Here is an 18,066-nt window from a genome sequence, read left to right as displayed (position 1 = left end):
TTAACAATAACACTTTTTCCCAGGTGCATACCAGCTAGTGGTACTACGGAATTTTTCTCCTTAGACTTTATTCCTCTTAGGTTGGAATAGCTTTCAATTGGAGTTCTACAGTTCCCAAATTGTGTTTGGCCTCAGATTGGGAAGCAATGTGGTAGGGCAAGCTTGCCTCCTTCCAGGTATTAACCTGGCCCTGCTGGGAGAGGTATCACTTCGGCACAGCCTGTGTTGTGTCTGCGTAGATAGATGAAGACACTTGTTTTGCTTTTTAAGTTTCTTTTTCCTCATGTATACAGGCAGAAATTATTGTCAGAGTCATGAGCATTGAGATGAGGCAAATGAAGTGATCGGTGTACAGAACAGGCTCCAGTAAACATTACCTTAAACAAGTAAAATGGTTAAATGGTTGCTCCTTAAGTTGCTCTTCTCTTAGTTTGAAACCTTTGTTGAGAAGTAACCCCACTCAAAATAATCTGTATTTAAGAACAACCTCCAAGGCGGGGGGGGGGGGGGGGGGGGCTTAGTTTGAACTCAAGACAATTTGATTTGAATTTTCCTGCAGCCAGAGTTGGCAGGGTTAATGCGCACCCGCTGAGAAGCCATGCGGCTACCTTCTGGCAGCCCATATGCAGATGCTGCTGTATTAATTACCAAAGAAAACCTGATTAACTCAGAAGTCCTTTAACTGTCAGGGAGGCAGCTGCTCCAGCTTGGGAACAGGTTTTCCTCCTCCCTCCTACCGTCAGGCTGCAGCTTTTCATCTCTTCTTTAGAGGACCTCTACGACTGCACAGTTGGCTCTCTCAGCCCCTGACCACTTCAGTCAACTCTCTGATCTGTAGTTATAGTGGTCCAGAGCATGGGTTGCATAATTAATTTAATATATAATTTAAAATAAAAACAAGCAAACAGCATCACATCATTATTCTCTCAACAGTTAAAACTGACAGTATCCTAGGATTTTAGAATTGGAATGGATGTTACAGATGATCTCAGTTTACAGATGAGCGACTCCAGGCTCAGAATGGTGAAGGATGGAGCGGATCGCCAAGGTCACCCAGCTTGTCAGTGGTGCAGCCAGCCATCAGGGTCTGCCCTGCACGCTAGTCCTGCTCTCGCTTCGGTGTTGTGCTCCTCATCACCGGGCCATGTGCCCAGAGAAACAAGAAGTCACACTGCTACTTTGAGCTCCATTTCTCTCTCCATGCCTTTGTTCAAATCTAGAAGACAAGTCAGATATCAGTTAGAAACCTGAAGACTGGTGGTAGATGCAGAGGGCTTGGGTGGCGATGTATGGAAAAGCAGAGATACCGATATCCATATCAGAGACCTTTCTTGAGCCCAATAGGTTGCACAGAGAACCCTAGCGTAGTTTCTGGAAACTGGGCTCAACTTCAGCCTCCTTTTTTGTCACACTGGTTGTTGGTTGTTTTGACAATAGCAGGTTTATTTGTCGGGACTTTTTGGAGGAGGGGTGGAGAGGGGAAGGTGATAATTTGGATCAGATGAATAATGGGGTGTGTCTGCTGCGGTTTTGGCTGATGCAGCGTGTTTTATTGGCTTTCCTGTAGTTGACACTTTGTCTCAGAGGTGTTGAGTCTTCTTCCCCGTGTCCTGAAAAGTGGCTTTAGTTGCCACTTTTTTTCTATTATCTATTCTCTATTCTATTATCTTCACTCTATTATCTGTTCTCTTAGTAGAGGCAGTAACAAAGTTCATTTAGGTTTTTTTTTTTTTTTTTTAAGATTTATTTATTTATTTGAAGTGCGGAGTTACAGAGAGGCAGAGAGAGAGAGAGGTCCTCCATCTGCTGGTTCACTCCCCAGATGGCCGAAGCGGCTGGAGCTGCATCTGAAGGCAGGAGCCAGGAGCTTCCTCCAGGTCTCCCATGTGGGTGCAGGGGCCCAAGCACTTGGGCCATCTTCTACTGATTTCCCAGGTCATAGCAGAGGGCTGTATAGGAAGTGGAGCAGCCAGGACTTGAACCGGTGCCCATATGGGATACAGCTTTACCCACTATGCCACAGTGAGGCCCCTGGCTTGTTTTTATTATTATGAAACAACCTTTATTCTAGGAATTGAGAGATTAGTGTGAATTTATACTGAGACATTTATGTGAGACTCTCAGGAGAACCAGGGAAAGAGGAAAGTTGGAAGGTGTGTATGAGAGTGAAGAGTCCCGCCAGCTTCCTGTTCCAGCTGACAGTGCCAGTTCAGTTCTGCAAGGGGAACAGGGGATCTGTGTTATTTTGTCCACATGTGCTGTCCATGTTGACACTGAGGAGGTTTTCAGGAGTGATAGTTGGCCTTCAATTGTTCATCGTGATACTGGACTTCTCAAAATGCTGAATGGGTTTGCTGATGACTTCCTGTACACAACTCTGTATAATGACTCTGTATAATGAATGGATTGTTTTTTAAAAAAAAACAAAAAGATACTTTGGAGCCAGCCCTGTGGGGTAATAGGTTAAGCCTCTGCCTGCGGCACTGGCATCCCATATGGGCACCAGTTCAAGTCCCAGCTGCTCCACTTCTGATCTAGCTCCCAGCTAATGGCCTGGGAAAGCACACGTGGGAGACCCAGAAGAAACTCCTGGTTTCTAGCTTCTGATCGGCACATCTCTGGCTGTTGTGGCCATTTGGGGAGTGAACCAGCAGATGGAAGACCTCTCTGTGTCTTAAAAATCTTTAAAAAAAAAAAAGATTTATTTATGTATTTACTTATTCTAAAAGCAGAGTGACAGAAAGAGGGAAAGACAGAGATCTTCCACCATCGCTTCACTCCCCTAATGCCCTCAACAACCAGGGCTTGGCCAGGATGAAGCCAGGAGCCAGGAGCTCCATCTGGATTGACAAGGGTGGCAGGGGCCCAAGTGCTTGGGCCCTCATCCGCTGCCTTCTAACAGCAGCAGCAGCAGCAGCAGGACTGAATCCCAGGCATTCCAATGTGGGATGCCGGTGTCCCAAGTGGTGCCTTAGCCCACTGTGCCACAAGGCTGTTCTTCCTAGTTTAATAATTATAAACAGATAATCAGAAGAAATCGTGGTAAGAATAGTCTAATTGTAAGCAAGGTATGAAGGGACTCAAGACTAGCCCATTGCTATGTGCTCAGTGATCAGATACACAGGCAGTTGGCTGTGTCCCCTTACTTTTTGATTGTGGGCCAAAGATTAGGCAGTAGTCGGATATTTTGTGCTTGGTAAGTACCTCTCACAGGTGATGCACTCAGCTAATGCTCTTTGCTGTTTCAGAGGAGCCCATCTCTTTGACGGGAGAGTGATTTCCTTGTTTCAGTGTCTGGTGTCACTGATGTATATGTGCAGGCCAGGTGGTGTCCTTACAAACACATAGGAAAGGCAGTGCCCCAGCGAAATGTGCAGAGGGCCTGGGTGAACAAGATCTCTAACTTTTCGGATGGTTCTGTGTGTGGAAGAGAAGGAAGCTTGAGGATTTGAAATAGTAGGTACAGCCTCTCCTGCTTCAATTATGCCAACAAAATACACAGCCTACAGATGGTGTCATGGAGCTTATGGTTAGGTGACTAAAGGGAGTGCTATTCAGTCAGTTCAATTATGATGTTTGCATTTGGCTCAAAGACTGACCTTCGTACAGCCAAGAATTGCGTGTCTGAGCCTCTCTGAACACTGGTGAGGGCTGCCTGGATCTTACAAGTGGAGAAGAGGGGAGTGATCTAGTTCAGACTCTGAGAGTGGCACTGAACGAGTCTGGTTCTTCTCAAGCAGAGGCTCTCATACCTGGGGAGCTTTTTGTTCTCTCTTGAACACTGTTTGAACCTGTTTAGGGACGGCATCCATGTGGATTAGTGGTGGGTGTCCTGGAAGGAGAGTATTTCCGAGATAGATGACATCTCTTCCTGGATTTGCCTGGATTTTATCCTAACAGGCAGCTCTTCCCCTTTGTCTCTCCCGGGGTCTTTTTACCGGTAAATGGAAGGATATGACTTGATTGCTAGGCATTGATCTTAATCGGGCTCCTGATTTTGTAAGAAAACAGATTACTTGGCAGCTGGATTGCTGTCACCGGCTATCAGAGAGATGAACTAGAAGACATTCTAAAGTTCATGCAGACTCGAATCGCTTTTCATTTCATCGTGTGTGTGTGTGTGTGTGTGTACACAGATTAGTTCATGCAGTTATAAAATGTCATAAGTGAGAAAAGTAACAAGGAAAAACTGCATAAGTAGAGAAATTTAATGGGCCACGTATGTTCAAGTAGTAGTTGTCCATGGAAAAGGTTTTAATTTTCACTTTTGAGGTATAGTTTGCTATTGGACTGTGTCCTAGTTAGTGTGTTGCCTTCTGGCTTTGTCATTTTAACGATCTTGTGTTTGTGAATTGGGTCCTCCTAAATTCCTTAGGCTGTTCCTCCCCTGGATGAAAAAGGGGGTGGTGAGAGATCACGTCATTGCCATCTTTCTGGATTAAAAAAAAAAAAAAGGTGGCTCACTGGAGAGATGCTAGGAGGGGGATTCTGTTTGATGGGATATTTTCCTGTATCTCCTTCAACTGAGAGTCTCCTGGAATCTCTCATCTAGAACCCTGACATCCTGATGGGGTCTCAGTGTGAGTCTCTTGAAACTCTCCTCACTGTTCTCTCTCTACTTCTTTTCTCCTTCTCCCCCTCTCCCCTGCCCCAAGCAGGCCAGCTCAGCTGCATTTCCTTCCCGCCTAAGGAAGAAAAGTACCTGCAGCAGATCGTGGACTGCCTCCCTTGCATACTGATCCTGGGCCAGGACTGTCATGTGAAGCGCCAACTGTTGAACTTGCTGCTGGGGGTGCAGGTGCTTCCCACTGCCAAGCTGGGCAGTAAAGAGAGCTGCAAGCTACGGCGCCTCCGCTTCACCTATGGGACTCAGACCCGGGTCAGCCTGGCACTCCCTGGACATTATGAACTAGTGCACACGCTGGCTGCTCACAAGGGCACCTGGGAGACCATCCCCGAGGAGGACCTGGAGGTCCACGAGGACAGTGAGGATGCCGCTCACGTTTTAGCCGAACTGGAGGTGACGATGCACCATGCTCTCTTACAGGTACCAATCCCGTGCTTACTCACCAGCTGTGCACACAGGCACCAGCTTGCCTTTTGTTTTGACTTTCTCAAAAAGTAGTTTGGTGACACACACTCTGGGGTCTGAGCAGAAGCAGGTGGAGTCAGAAGTCATAATCTAGAAAGCTGGAAAGTGGACAAGGCCGCAGCAGCGCCACCCTGCCCCTGTGTATGAGCCGCGAAGCCCTGAGAGACGTGCTTGTCTCCTTGCCACCTTCCCTCTCGTTCTAACGGGAAAGGAGTGTGTGGTACTTGCATCATCTTGGTAAGCTTTTACAGAAGAGTTCCCATCCGTGTTAGAAATCCTTCTTTATTTCTTCGTAGGAAGATGTTGCTGGGACTGTCTCCAGCTACCCGTTTCTAATTAAGGGTCTCTTAGAATGGAGATCAAGTGAAGAATTGGGGAGTTTTTTCCTTCGTGGTAGCTATTTATTTACTAAACAGGACAGATCATTTCTTTGGAGGGAACTGGGGAGAGTGAGGGTGTGTCCAGCTCGATGTAAGGAGACAGGAAGAGTCCATCATTTGGAGATTATTTTCTCTGCCCTCTTACAGTGAGAGCACAAATGCTGTGGCATCGCCCAAGGTCACAGTGCCTGTCGGGCTCGCTTCTTCACTCAGGGAGGCCTCCTCGCTCGTCTGGGCTTCCTTCCTACTGGGCAGCTAGGACCAGGCTATGTAATTAGACCGCATGGGGATCAGCAAAGGACGTGACGGTGTCAGATCGGGAGTAGGCAGGAGAAGAATGGAGACATGCTCAGAACACAGAGTTCCTCACCCTGCTTAGCTGTGCCAGGAAGGGCCGGCTGACCTGGAGGACTTGGCCTGTCACCCAGTGAGTCCTTTGCATTGAGTCATGGCCTGTGACACCCTGTAGGCAGAAGCTCTCGTCTCATTTCCCCCACAGCCCATGTTTCTTTTACCTTTGTTCATCCTCAGGGGACTGTGTGATGAGCCCCCTTTTCCCTTGGCTGAGTTTTGGGGGTGGGTTTCACACGAGGAGCTCACCCTTAGCTCCAGTGCGTGGGTAACAGTGACAGTAGCCCTGGCGGTTGTTCTTGTTGATTGGCTGAGGTCCGTGTGGTCAGCCTCTCCCACAAGGATTTGGTCCGCACAGTCTCTGTAGTGTTCTGCCCTAGTTATTTCCTTCACACTTCCAGCAGTGCAGCGGCTTTCACGTTTCTGAGATTTTAAGATGTGAGAAATACTTGCGTGTTTTCAGTCCTGCCGTTTGCCTGTGGATGGACCTGAAAGACATCGTGCTAAGTGAGATAAGCCAGACGCAGAAAGACGAGTTGTGCAGGATCTCACACATGGAATCCGAGAACACGTGGAATGTTCAGAGATAGCAGATCAAGCAGTGGTTGCCGGGAGAGAGGGAGGGAGATGTAGGTCAGTGGATAAAAAATAGCTATGTAGGGTGAACAAGGCTGGAGATGCAGTGTTCTCCATGAGGACTGTAGTTAATAACGCTGTGTTATATTAAGGGTCTCGGCTTATATTTTAGCTGTTTTTATCAGAGAAAAAGTAACTAAGTAAGATGACAGATATGTTAACTTGCTTCACCACAGTAACCATTTCACTATCTTGTGTCCATAACATCATGTTGTAATCCTGAAATGCACAGAATACAACTTATTCTTTAAGAAAGAGAAATATCTGGGGTCGGTGCTGTGGCACAGCTGGTTAATGCCCTGACCTGGAACGCCGGCATCCCATATGGGTGCCAGTTCGAGACCCGGCTGCTCCACTTCTAATCCAGCTCTCTGCGATGGCCTGGGGAAGCAGTGGAAGATGGCCCAAGTCTTTGGGCCTCTACACCCATGTGGGGGACCTAGAAGAAGCTCCTGGCTCCTGGCTTTGGTTCAGTGCAGATCCGGCCGTTGTGGACAACGGGGGACAACTGGGGAGTGAACCAGTGGATGGAAGACCCTCTCTCTCTCTGCTTCTCCTTCTCTCTCTGTGTAACTCTGACTTTCAAATAAATAAATAAATCTGAAAGAAATAAAGAAAGAAAAAGAGAAAAAGAGAGAGAGAGAGAGAGAGAGAGAGAGAGACGTCTGCACCATGGCATAATGGGTAAAGCCACCGCCTGCAGTGGTGGGCATCCCATGTGGGTGCCAGTTCGAGTCCCGGCTGCTCCACTTCCAATCAGGATCTCTACTATGGCCTGGGAAAGCAGTGGGTCCCTGCACCCACGTGAGAGACCCAGAGGAAGCTCCTGGCTCCTGGCTTCGCATTGGCGCAGCTCCAGCCGTTGCATCCAACTGGGGAGTGAACCAGCGGAAGGAAGACTTCTCTCTCTCTCTCTGCCTTTCCTTCTCTCTCTGTGTAACTCTGACTTTCAAGTAAATAAATAAATCTTTAAAACAAAAGAGAGAGAGAGAAATGTTTTTCTCAGGCCTGAGCTGTGGAGCACCGAGTGAGCTGCTGCCTGTGACACCGGCATCCCATGTGGGTGCCAGGTTCAGTCCTGGCTGCTCTGCTTCTGATCCAGCTGTCTGCTGATGTGCCTGGGAGGGCAGTGGAGGATGGCCTGTGTGCCTGGGCCCCTGCCACCCATATGGGAGACCTAGGTAGAGTTCCTGGTTCCTAGCTCCAGTGCGGCCCAGCCCTGGCCACTGTGGACATTTGGGAAGTGAACCAGTGGATGGAGGATCTCTCTTTCTGTGTTTAACTCTGCCTTTCAGTAAAATAATTGTTAAAAAAAAGAAAAATAACATTTTAATTTTTTAAAAAAAGATTTATTTTATTTATTTGAAAGACAAAGTTACAGAGGAAGGCAGAGACAGAGAAAGAGGTCTTCCATCGCAGGTTCACTCCCCAGATGGCCGCAATGGCTGGAGCTGCACCAATCCGAAGCCAGGAGCTTCTTCTGGGTCTCCCACGTGGATGCAGGGGCCCAAGGACTTGGACCATCCTCCACTGCTTTCCCAGGCCATAGCAGAGAGCTGGATCAGAGAGGAACCGCCAGGACTAGAACTGGCGCCCGTTTGGGATGCCAACACTTCTGGCCAGGGCTTTAACCCACTGCGCCACAGCTCCAGCCCTGAAAAACAGCATTTTCTATCAGGACTTAGTACATACCTACTGATATACATTTTTAAAGATTTATTAACTTATTTGAAAATCAGAGTTAGAGAGAGAAGGAGAGGCAGAGAGAGAGAGAGAGAGAGAGAGAGGTCTTCCATCCGCTGATTTACTCCCCAGTTGGCCACAATGGCTGGAGCTGTGCCAGTCCGAAGCCAGGAGCCAGGAGCCAGGAGCTTCTCTGGTTCTCCCACACAGGTGCAGGGGCCCAAGCACTTGGGCCATTTTCTGCTGCTATGGCTTTCCCAGGCCATAGCAGAGAGGTGGATTAGAAATGGAGCAGCCTGGTCTTGAACTGGCACCCATATGGGATGCCAGCACAGCAGGCAGTGGCTTTATCTGCTATGCCACAGCGCTGGCCCCCAGATACACACCTGAAATAAAAGTTTCATGAAACTATGCTTTTCCTTCTGTAAAATACATTATTTTCTTCTCTGTTCAATTTTTAAAAAAAATATTTATTTTTTATTTATTTGAAAGTGAGAGAGAGAGATATCTTCCATTTGCTGATTCACTTCCCAAATGGCTACACCAGCCAGGGCTATGCCAAGCCAAAGCCAGGAGCCTAGAGCTTCTTCTGGGTCCCCCCATGGGTGGCAGGGGTCCAAGCACTTGGGCCATCTTCCACTGCTTTCCCAGGTGCATTAGCAGGGAGCTAGATGGGAAGTGGAGCAGCCAGGTCTTGAACCAGAGCCCATAGAGGAATGCCAGCATCTTAGGTGGTGGCTTAACCTATTATGCCACGCCAGCCCCTCAACTGTTTTTTTTTAGATGATGGTAAGAACCCGTAAGGTTGGTCCCATGACCGGACACATTGTATGCTTACAAAACACTGTTAAGTAGCTGCAATGACTACTGTAAGTTGGTGGTGATTTTTCAAAACAGAATGTGACTAAAGCTACCTGCAGGGAGGCAAGTTTCTTGATTTCTCTGTGTCTGCTCATATTGTTGTCTAAATTTCTAGTGCTCATTTACTTTCGTTCCATGAGTTGGGTTGATACAAGACAGCCATCGAAGGCAAGTGCAAGCAGCTCCTCAAGTGTGTATCTGAGCACAGACGCTCCCCGGAGCTCCCTGCGCTGATAGCTGGTATGCTAAGCACACGAACGGTCTCGACTGAGAAGCCCACCTGGGTGGGATGTTGAGATACTGTGTGAGTCTGTCTGCATGGTGAAAATGCATACCCCACTCTCTGCTTGAGGAGTCTCCAGCCCTGTCTGTTTTTCATGTGGCTTGTGAGGCTTCCTCAGCTACTGTTTCTCCGGATCTGCTTTATTCTCCAGTGGTTTTGATGTAGAGCTAATAACAGACCCCAGCGGTTGTTCTAAGTTTAGAACCCCTTGATGCTGAGCCTCAGGGGTCCCTGCGGCCTCTGTGGAATCCGAGCACGGCCCTTTCACTACAGTCCGGCTCCTGTCCTGTGAAATACATCAGAGATGTTCTGCTCACTGCCCGGGGCGCTGCACAGCTACCTGGAGGACTGTGGACGCCTGTGAGAAAGCGCTTTTTGTTTAGTCCCAGTTATATTTAGGACCAGTGAGTTAGCTCTGAACAGCCCTTCCATCTGGTTTGTAAAGAGGGTGGGGAAGAAAGGAAACATTTAGCTAAAGGAAACCAAGATTGAATTAGGGGAAATGGGATGTTCATTTTTAACTGTCAAACTCTCAAAGCAGAATTTCCCCCTGCCCTCTTATACAATGCTCATTCTCTAATACGTTACTTTAAAGCCCTCATAAATTAGCCATTTTCATTTTGTTCCAGAATAGAACAAGTTGTATGGACCCACATTGCATAGTATTCCCAGCCTTTGAGGTCTTAGCTGGGAATTTGACCTGAGAGAGTGTGGAGAGCCTCGTGGAGTGATAGCACAGTATTTTTCCAGCTGGCGGCACACTTCCCCACCCCCCTGTTCACTAGTTCTTTCTTTACATACACGAAAACTTCCTTCTGCCTCCTCCCAACTCCCTCTTTCCAGAGCCTGTACCTCCTTCCCTCTGTAGAACAGCTGTGCCTCCGAGTTGCTCAGTCTGTGTGTTTGAACACCTGTAAGAAGAGGAATGAGAAGTAGCAGAGATCATTAAACTTGCATCGCCCAAGATGGGTTCCTGCAGGCCGTTTACTGTGGCCAGCACCTAGCTCCAGGTGTTTTACTCCTGGCATTAGCCTGTCCCCTGGAGCTTTCTGGCCCTTTGGACAAATGTCCACATCAGCTGGCAGCCAGGCTGCCACACACTGGCTGCTTGTTGGCTCAAGGTGCTGTCCAGTGGGGGATATTTCAGGGAACTGAGGTAGACTAATATTTCTAGGCAAGGTCAGTGATAGGCAAATAAACTTAATTTTAAAAGATTCTTAACTCTAACCAGTTGGAGTAGTAAAGTTTTCTCTGCAACCCTCAATTAATAGCTATAGTAGGGGGCCGGTGCTGTGGCATAGCAGGTAAAACCGTGCCTGCAGCCCCCAAATTTCCTAAATATTGTTTGTTGCTAAAAACTAACTTCTCTCTCTTTTTAAGAAGATTTATTTATTTAGGGGCCAGTGTTGTGGTGTAGCAGGTTAAGCTGCCACCTACAATGCCAGCATCCCACATAGGTGCCAGTTATAGTCCCAGCTGCTCCACTTCAAATCCATTTCCCCCTGGGAAAGCAGTGGAAGATGGCCCAAGTGCCTACACCCCTGTCACCCATCTGAGAAGCCCAGATGAAGCTCCTGGTTCATGGCTCTAGCCTGGCCCAGTCCTGGCTGTTGTGGCCATTTGGGGGGTGAACCAGAGAGAGGATGAAAAACTTGCCTCTGAAATAAATAAAAGGTTTATGTGCTTGAAAGGCAAAGTGACAGAGAGAGAGAGAGAGAGAGAGAGAGAGAGAGAGATCGATCTTCCATCCTCTGATTCACTCTCCAAAGCACAGTATCTATGCTAGGCAAAGCCAGGAGCCTGAACTCTTTCTGGGGCTCTCACTAGGGTAGAAGGGGCCTAAGCACTTGGACCATCTTCTACTGTATTTCCAGGTACATTAGAGAGCAGGATCAGAAGTGGAATAGCCAGGACTTAAACTGGTGCTTTGGTATGGAATGCCTGCCTTACAAGCAGAGGCTTAACCTGCTATGCCACAATGCCAGATGTGCTTCTCTCAATTTTTTTCTGCTTATTGGTATTTTTATTATGATACCTTATAAAATAAAATTTACTTTTGTTTTTTTTCCTAAAGATTTATTTATTTATTTGAAAGTCAGAGTTACACAGAGAGAGAAGGAGAGACAGAGAAAGAGAGAGGTCTTCCATCTGCTGGTTCATTCCGCAGTTGGCCACAATGGCTGGAGCTGCACCTATCTGAAGCCAGGAGCCAGGAGTCAGGAGCTTCTTCTGGGTCTCCTGGGCGGGTGCAGGGGCCCAAGGACTTAGGCCATCTTCTACTGCTTTCCCAGGACATAGCAGAGAGCTGGATTGGAAGTGGAGCAGCTGGGTCTCGAACCAGAGCCCATATGGAATGCTGATACATTTACCTGCTACACCACAGGGCCAGCCCCTACTTTTGGCTTTTTTAAATAAACTTTGTAATAAGCAACTTTTTAAAGAGAGATTTATTTTATTTATTTGAAAAGCAGAGTTAGAAGGATCTTCCATCCTCTGGTTCACTCCCCCAGATGGCCACAATGAATCCAGGAGCTTCATCCAGGTCTCCCATGTGGGTGCAGGGGCCTAAGCACTTGGGCTGTCCTCTGCTGCTCTCCCAGGTGTATTATCAGGAAGCTGGACTGGAAGTAGAGCAGCTGGGAGTGAAACTGGCACCTGTATGGGATGCTGGTGTTGCAGGTAGCCACTTAACCTGTTACACCACAATACCAGCCCGAGCAACTTTTTAAATTTTACTTGTTTTTCTGTATTTGAAAGGCAGGGGGATAAAGGTTGGATCTTCCATCTGCTTCATTCCCCAGATGCCTGCATAGATGTGGTTGGGCCAGGCTAAAACCAGGAGCTGGGTGGGAGACAGGTTCCCAACTATGTGAGCCATCACCTGCCGCCTCCCAGAGTGCACATTAGCTCAGACTGGAATGAGAAGCAGAGCTGGGATTCACACACAAGCACACTGATGTGGGACCTGGGCATCCCCAAGTCATGTCTTAACTGCTGCCCCAAACTCCCACTCACCAAATTTGTTATGTGTCAAATTTAGTTAGATAGCATATTGTCTCTTGAGTACATCTAGGTTAAAAGCAAGGGTTGATAGGTAAGAAATAGGGAAAAACCAGGCCAGCTCTCTGCTGTGGCCCGGGAGTGCAGTGGAGGATGGCCCAAGTCCTTGGGCCCTGCACCCGCATGGGAGACCAGGAGAAGCACCTGGCTCCTGGCTTCGGATCAGCGCGGTGCGCTGGCCGCAGCAGCCATTGGAGGGTGAACCAACAGCAAAGGAAGACCTTTCTCTCTGTCTCTCTCACTGTCCACTCTGCCTGTCAAAAAAAAAAAAAAAAAAGAAAGAAATAGGGAAAAAGACTGGGTAAGGTCCTTAGGGCAAGAAGACACTGTTGGTAGGAGAGAGTGTAGGGAATTAGGTCAAAAACAGTTATTCTAAGGGAAAAGAAACAAGGATGGGTACTATAGATAAGAGAAATAAAGAATGATATTCTACATGTATAATTAAAGCATTATTTTATGGGGCAAAAGGAAACAGAAGTGATGTGTTTAGAAGGAGGTGGAAAGTTCAGGCGAGTACTGAATGATAAATTCTTCACAGGCAGTAGTCCTGTGTTCTTTGGATTTAGTACATTTAACACCTCGTTCAGCTTCCCCTGACACACGTTTCACAGACAGTGACATGGAGCCATCCCGCATGCACTGCTCTTTGCCGGAGAAACCTGCAGTGCCAGTTGCAGGTCCATATGCCTGTTAAGGGTGTCTGTGCTTTGGAGGCGAGTTGTTGTTCTAATCCCCGTGCTCCCTGCGGTAGCCTTGCAGTCCCTTAAAAGAACAGCCAGAAGCTGATGTCTCTTCTCACTCCGCCATCAGTGAGTCATCTTTGGCCTTTCTGGGTTAGCTCTTGGGGAAAAGAATCTGAGCTAGTTTATTACAGTCTCAATCTTTTCTTTTATCTCTTTCCTCTGCTTGGATCCTGTCTGCCCTCTTCTGCACCACGTGGCTTGCTTTCTGTTCTCCGCCTTGTCAGGGGTTTGTGTTTCTCTTTGAGTAGAGGGCAGCTCAGGTAAAAAATCTCCCATTCAGAAACTCGAGTTGAAATATTGCCAACAGGCAGAAGCTCTGGGGCTATTAAAATATTCTTGTTTTACTTCTCTCTTGATATCTCAACCAATTGGAGGATATTATCTTATTTCATAGCAGAACCTTTGCTTTGTGGCTAGCATATATGTTTTAATTTGAAATTCCAGGATTGTTAGGGTCTTGAAAATCATCTTGTTCGTCCTTTATTCTTCTTTAAGAGCTTCCCTAACACTGGATCGATCGTGTAGAGCCTGACGCACAGTGGGGCTTTCAGTGACTGTTGAAATATGGTACAGTGGACCTGGATTCGTGTCTTCATTTTACATTTAGCAGTGTGACTCTGTGCCTTCATTTATTTTATTTTTAAATATTTACTGATTTGCTTGTTAGAAAGGCAAAGCAACAGAGAGAGACAGACAGACAGAGACAGAGAAATTTTCCATCCACTGATTGACTCCCCAAATGCCTGCAACAGCCAAGTCTGGACCAGGCTGAAGAAGAAGCGTGGAACTCCTTCTGTGTCTCCTACATGGGTGGCAAAGGCACAAACACTTTGGTCATCTTCTCTTGGCTCCCAGGCACATTAGCAGGAAGTTGGATCAGAAATGGAGCAGCCGGGACTTGGAGTGGCACTCTGATATGAGATGCTGGCCTCGTAATCTGTGGCTTAATCTGCTGTACCACAATGCCAGCTGCTCTGTGCCTTCATTTGTCTAATTTTTTTGAAAGATTGACTTATTTTACTGGAAAGGCAGAGTTACAGAGGTAGAGGAAGAGATAGAAAGAGAGAGAAGGAGAGAGAGAAAGAGACAGAGAGATCAACCCTCCATCCCCTGCTTCACTTCTCAAATGGCTACAATGGCCAAGGCTGAGTCAGGCCAAAGCCAGGAGACCAGAACTTCATCTAGGCTTCCCCCGTGGGCTCATTTTATGCTTGACGTGAAGCTAAAGTGAGAGCTTATATGTAAAGCACCTAGCACAGTGTCTGCACATAATCAGCCCCTCCCTCCATCCTGTGAGCAAATACGCAGTGTCCTGGAGACACCAGGCCTCCCTGGCAGCCATCCACAAAGGGACTCCTCCTGTTGGTCGAGCTTCAGTCCTTCTGTTGCAGCTTACTTGCAGTTATTACTCTTCTCCTATTAGATACAGCGTTCATAATTCATCCTGACTTCCGTTTATCTTAAAGGAGGGACATGTTAGGAGAAGGTAAACAAAACAGCTGTATGTAAAAGTTAGAAGGTAGAGTCTTCCTTCTTCTTTTCCTCTTCTTGTTCCTACTGTTTTTTTTTTTTTCCTTTTTATAACTTGAATAGACAATTACATTTAAAAAAATGTTTATTTTAATCTACTTGAAAGGCAGAGTGACAGAGAGAGAGAGAGATCTTCCATCTGCTGGTTCACTCTCCAAAACCAGGAGCCCAGAATCCTCTTACGTTCTCCTATATGAGTGGAAGGGGCCCCAAGCTATCAAGTGCCTGAACGTCATAGGCTACCTCCCAGGATGCAGTATCAGGAAACTGGATCAGAAGCAGAGTGGGTGGGACTCAGACCAGACTCTCCGATGTGGAATGCAGGTGTCCCAAGCAGCACCTTCACCTGCTGCCATAAAGCCTGCTCCTTATCTCTCTCTCGATGAATCTAGGAGGTGGTAAGGGAATGAAGCTTCTGATTCCTACTTTCATCTGCGTCTGTGGATATCTGGGTGCCTGACTGTTCACAGGGCAAAATGAGCAGAGGATATTCAATACATTGTTGTCAACTTGTCTGCTACCTGCCTCTGCAGTACACAGGGAAGATAGTGAAGATCCTTAAAGGCGTCTGAGTTGTGGGGATTGTAAATATCTATATCTATATCTATATAAATACATATATATGTATGTATGTGTAATGTATATATGGTAATCTCATGTTCCATTTGTCTGATTTAGGGCTCTGGTTGAGTCTGTTTGTTCCAGGTCTTTTGTCTGGCCTTGGAGCTACACCCTGATGCCGTTACTAGGTAGGGGGATAAGCTTGTGTTTGTACTCTGATGACTGCTGGAATAAAGCTTTGGGTCGACTTCACACTGATCTCTGATGGAGCATTTGATAGCCTAGAAACCCACTCAGTTACATCTCCCCATTGGAGGGTATTTCTATCAAGAGTTAAGTTATTTTCTAAAATATAAAAAGAATAGAAAGGTATTTTCCTTAATATATGGTTAATGTTTAAGAGTGATAGTTCAGGGAACCATATAAAAATGAAGAAAGCATCAATCCTGTGAAAAGAGAAATAGGAAAAAACTCCCAAGTACCCTGTGGACATGCAAGGGAGGATACGTGGAAGGAAGGAAAGCTGGGCTGTGGGGACAAGGAGTGCGGCCGTGTTTGTTAAGTGGCTTGTCAAGGGCAGGACTGTTATATGTAGCTGAGTTCTTTTCTGTTTGATATAAACCTGAGGCTTCAGAACAGTGGAGAAAGCAAAGACATTTACCTGTTACCTACCGGCTTTTGCCTAAGTTTGTAATTGTTTTGTTTGTTTGTTTTTTGTTTTTTTGACAGGCAGAGTTAGACAGTGAGAGAGACAGAGAGAAAGGTCTTCCTTCTGTTGGTTCACCCCCAAAATGGCCACTACAGCTGGCGCTGCACAGATCCGAAGCCAGGAGCCAGGTGCTTCCTCCTGGTCTCCCATGCAGGTGCAGGGCCCAAAGACTTACGTCATCCTCCACTGCCTTCCCGGGCCACAGCAGAGAGCTGGACTGGAAGAGGAGCAACCAGGACAGGGCTGGCGCCCCAACTGGGGTGCTGGCGCTGCAGGTGGAGGATTAGCCTAGTGAGCCACAGTGCTGGCCGTGTAACTGTTTTCTATTTGAATCGTCAGTATAATCTTCAGCCATTATAATTGAGGTGGTTTTTTTTTTTTTAGATTTATTTTATTTATTTGAAAGTCAGAGATACACAGAGAGAAGGAGAGGCAGAGAGAGAAAGGTCTTCCATCCTCTGGTTTACTCCCCAATTGGCCACAATGGCTGGAGCTGCACCCATCCAAAGCCAGGAGCCAGGAGCTTCTTCTGGGTCTCTGATGTAGGTGCAGGGGCCCAAGTACTCAGGCCATCTTCTGCTGCTTTCCCAGGCTACAGCAGAGAGCTGGATTAGAAGTGGAGCAGCCTTGAATGGGCACCTATATGGGATGCCAGCACTGCAGGCGGTGGCTTACCCTCTACACAATGCTGGCCCCTTAATTGAGTTTTTAAAAAAATGTTCACTTGGCCGGTGCCGCGGCTCACTAGGCTATTCCTCCACCTGCAGCGCCGGTATTCCGGGTTCTAGCCCCGGTTGGGGTGCTGGATTCTGTCCCGGTTGCTCCTCTTCCAGTCCAGCTCTCTGCTGTGGCCCGGGAAGGCAGTGGAGGATGGCCCAAGTGCTTGGGCCTTGCACCCGCATGGGAGACCAGGAGGAAGCACCTGGCTCCTAGCTTCGGATTGGCGCAGTGCGCCAGCCATGGCAGCCATGAACCAACAGAAGGAAGACCTTTCTCTCTGTCTTTCTCTCTAACTCTGCCTGTTTAAAAAAAAAAAAAGTTCACTTATTTATTTTTGTTTATTTGAAAAGGAGAAAGAGACTGCTGGTTCACTTCGAAAATGCCCACAACAGATAGGACTGGGCAACGTTGAAACCAGAAGCCAGGAACTCTCCATCTGGGTCTCCCACTTGGGTGGCAAGGACCCACATACTTGAGTCATCATTTGCTGCCTCCCAGGCACATTGGCAGGAAGCTGGATCAGAAGCGGAGTGGCAGAGACTCAAACTAGACACTCCAATACGAGACGTGGGTGTCCCAGGCCATGGCTTAACCTGCTGTGCCATGGTGTCCACCCATTTCATTGAGGTTCAGTAATGTTCGAGGAGCTATAAAGTAAGGAGTCTTTGCCAATATGAGCCAGCATTCTCAGAAAGCCATCAGTCTTCTTCGGTGACTGCGTGCTTGCTCCTTGGCATGTAAAATGGTATCATTTTGTATAAACAAAATAAAAAACATGTTTTTGATGTTTGCAGAGTAGTTAATCTCTTTTCTGTTTTATTCTCTTAATCCTGTCAAGAAAAGTGATGGTTAACAGATCAACTTCTATAAATTCCATGGATTTATGCAGAATGCATTCTTCAAGAAAAATCTCTTTAGGAATTCACTGTGATTAGAAATAGGAATTGTGGGATACTATCCTGATTCCCTGAGGTTCCTTTTCTTTACTTGAGTTAGGGGCAAACTGCTTATTCACAGCATTCTGGAATAGAGGCAAATAGCAATTCCAAATCGACGTGTAGGGTAAAAGTTGAAAGATAGAAAATTATACATATGCTGATTGAAAGTCGTTCTGAACAAGTAGGAAAAGCGTCATTTCTTCATTAATGCATTCCACATGTCTTTGTTAGATGCTAACTAAGCAAGGGTCATTGTTCTGATTGCCAGGAAGGGCTGGAGCCTTCCATGAAATAGACAGACTGAGGTCAGACTTCCCTCTCAGGTAGCTGTAATAGGGCGCAGTACAGCTCTGGCTCATCCTCTCTAAATGAGTTTTTCACTCCCAGTCTCCAGGAGACAGTGCTGGCTTCCCTTTTTGTTTGTAACCGTCAGGCATGAGTCATCCCTTCACTGTGAGTGTTGCAGAATTGCATAGCACATTCCAGTCTCATTTGTACCACTGCCAGGGTCTCAGCCGC

General features: G+C 47.0%; 1 protein-coding gene across 4 annotated transcripts in view; it reads left to right on the top strand.

Annotated features, from left to right (window-relative positions):
- The window catches only part of DSTYK (dual serine/threonine and tyrosine protein kinase), a 61,309-nt gene that overhangs the window by 17,223 nt on the left and 26,020 nt on the right, over positions 1-18,066 (top strand). Inside the window, exon 2 of one of the 4 annotated variants that reach the window (XM_002717566.6) lies at positions 4,659-5,047. The exons of 1 other annotated variant lie outside the window; for it this stretch is intronic. In XM_002717566.6, coding sequence (XP_002717612.1) covers positions 4,659-5,047 — 389 coding nt within the window. Of the gene's footprint in view, positions 1-4,655; positions 5,330-18,066 lie in introns of all 4 variants that reach the window. 2 more of the 4 variants (XM_008268524.5, XM_089312100.1) reach the window with 2 other exon arrangements.

This window comes from Oryctolagus cuniculus, chromosome 13, assembly GCF_051225735.1.
Source record: "Oryctolagus cuniculus isolate XC-2025 breed Fujian yellow rabbit chromosome 13, ASM5122573v1, whole genome shotgun sequence".
NCBI classification, from domain to species: domain Eukaryota; kingdom Metazoa; phylum Chordata; class Mammalia; order Lagomorpha; family Leporidae; genus Oryctolagus; species Oryctolagus cuniculus.
This window is presented reverse-complemented; position numbering and strand designations above follow the sequence as displayed.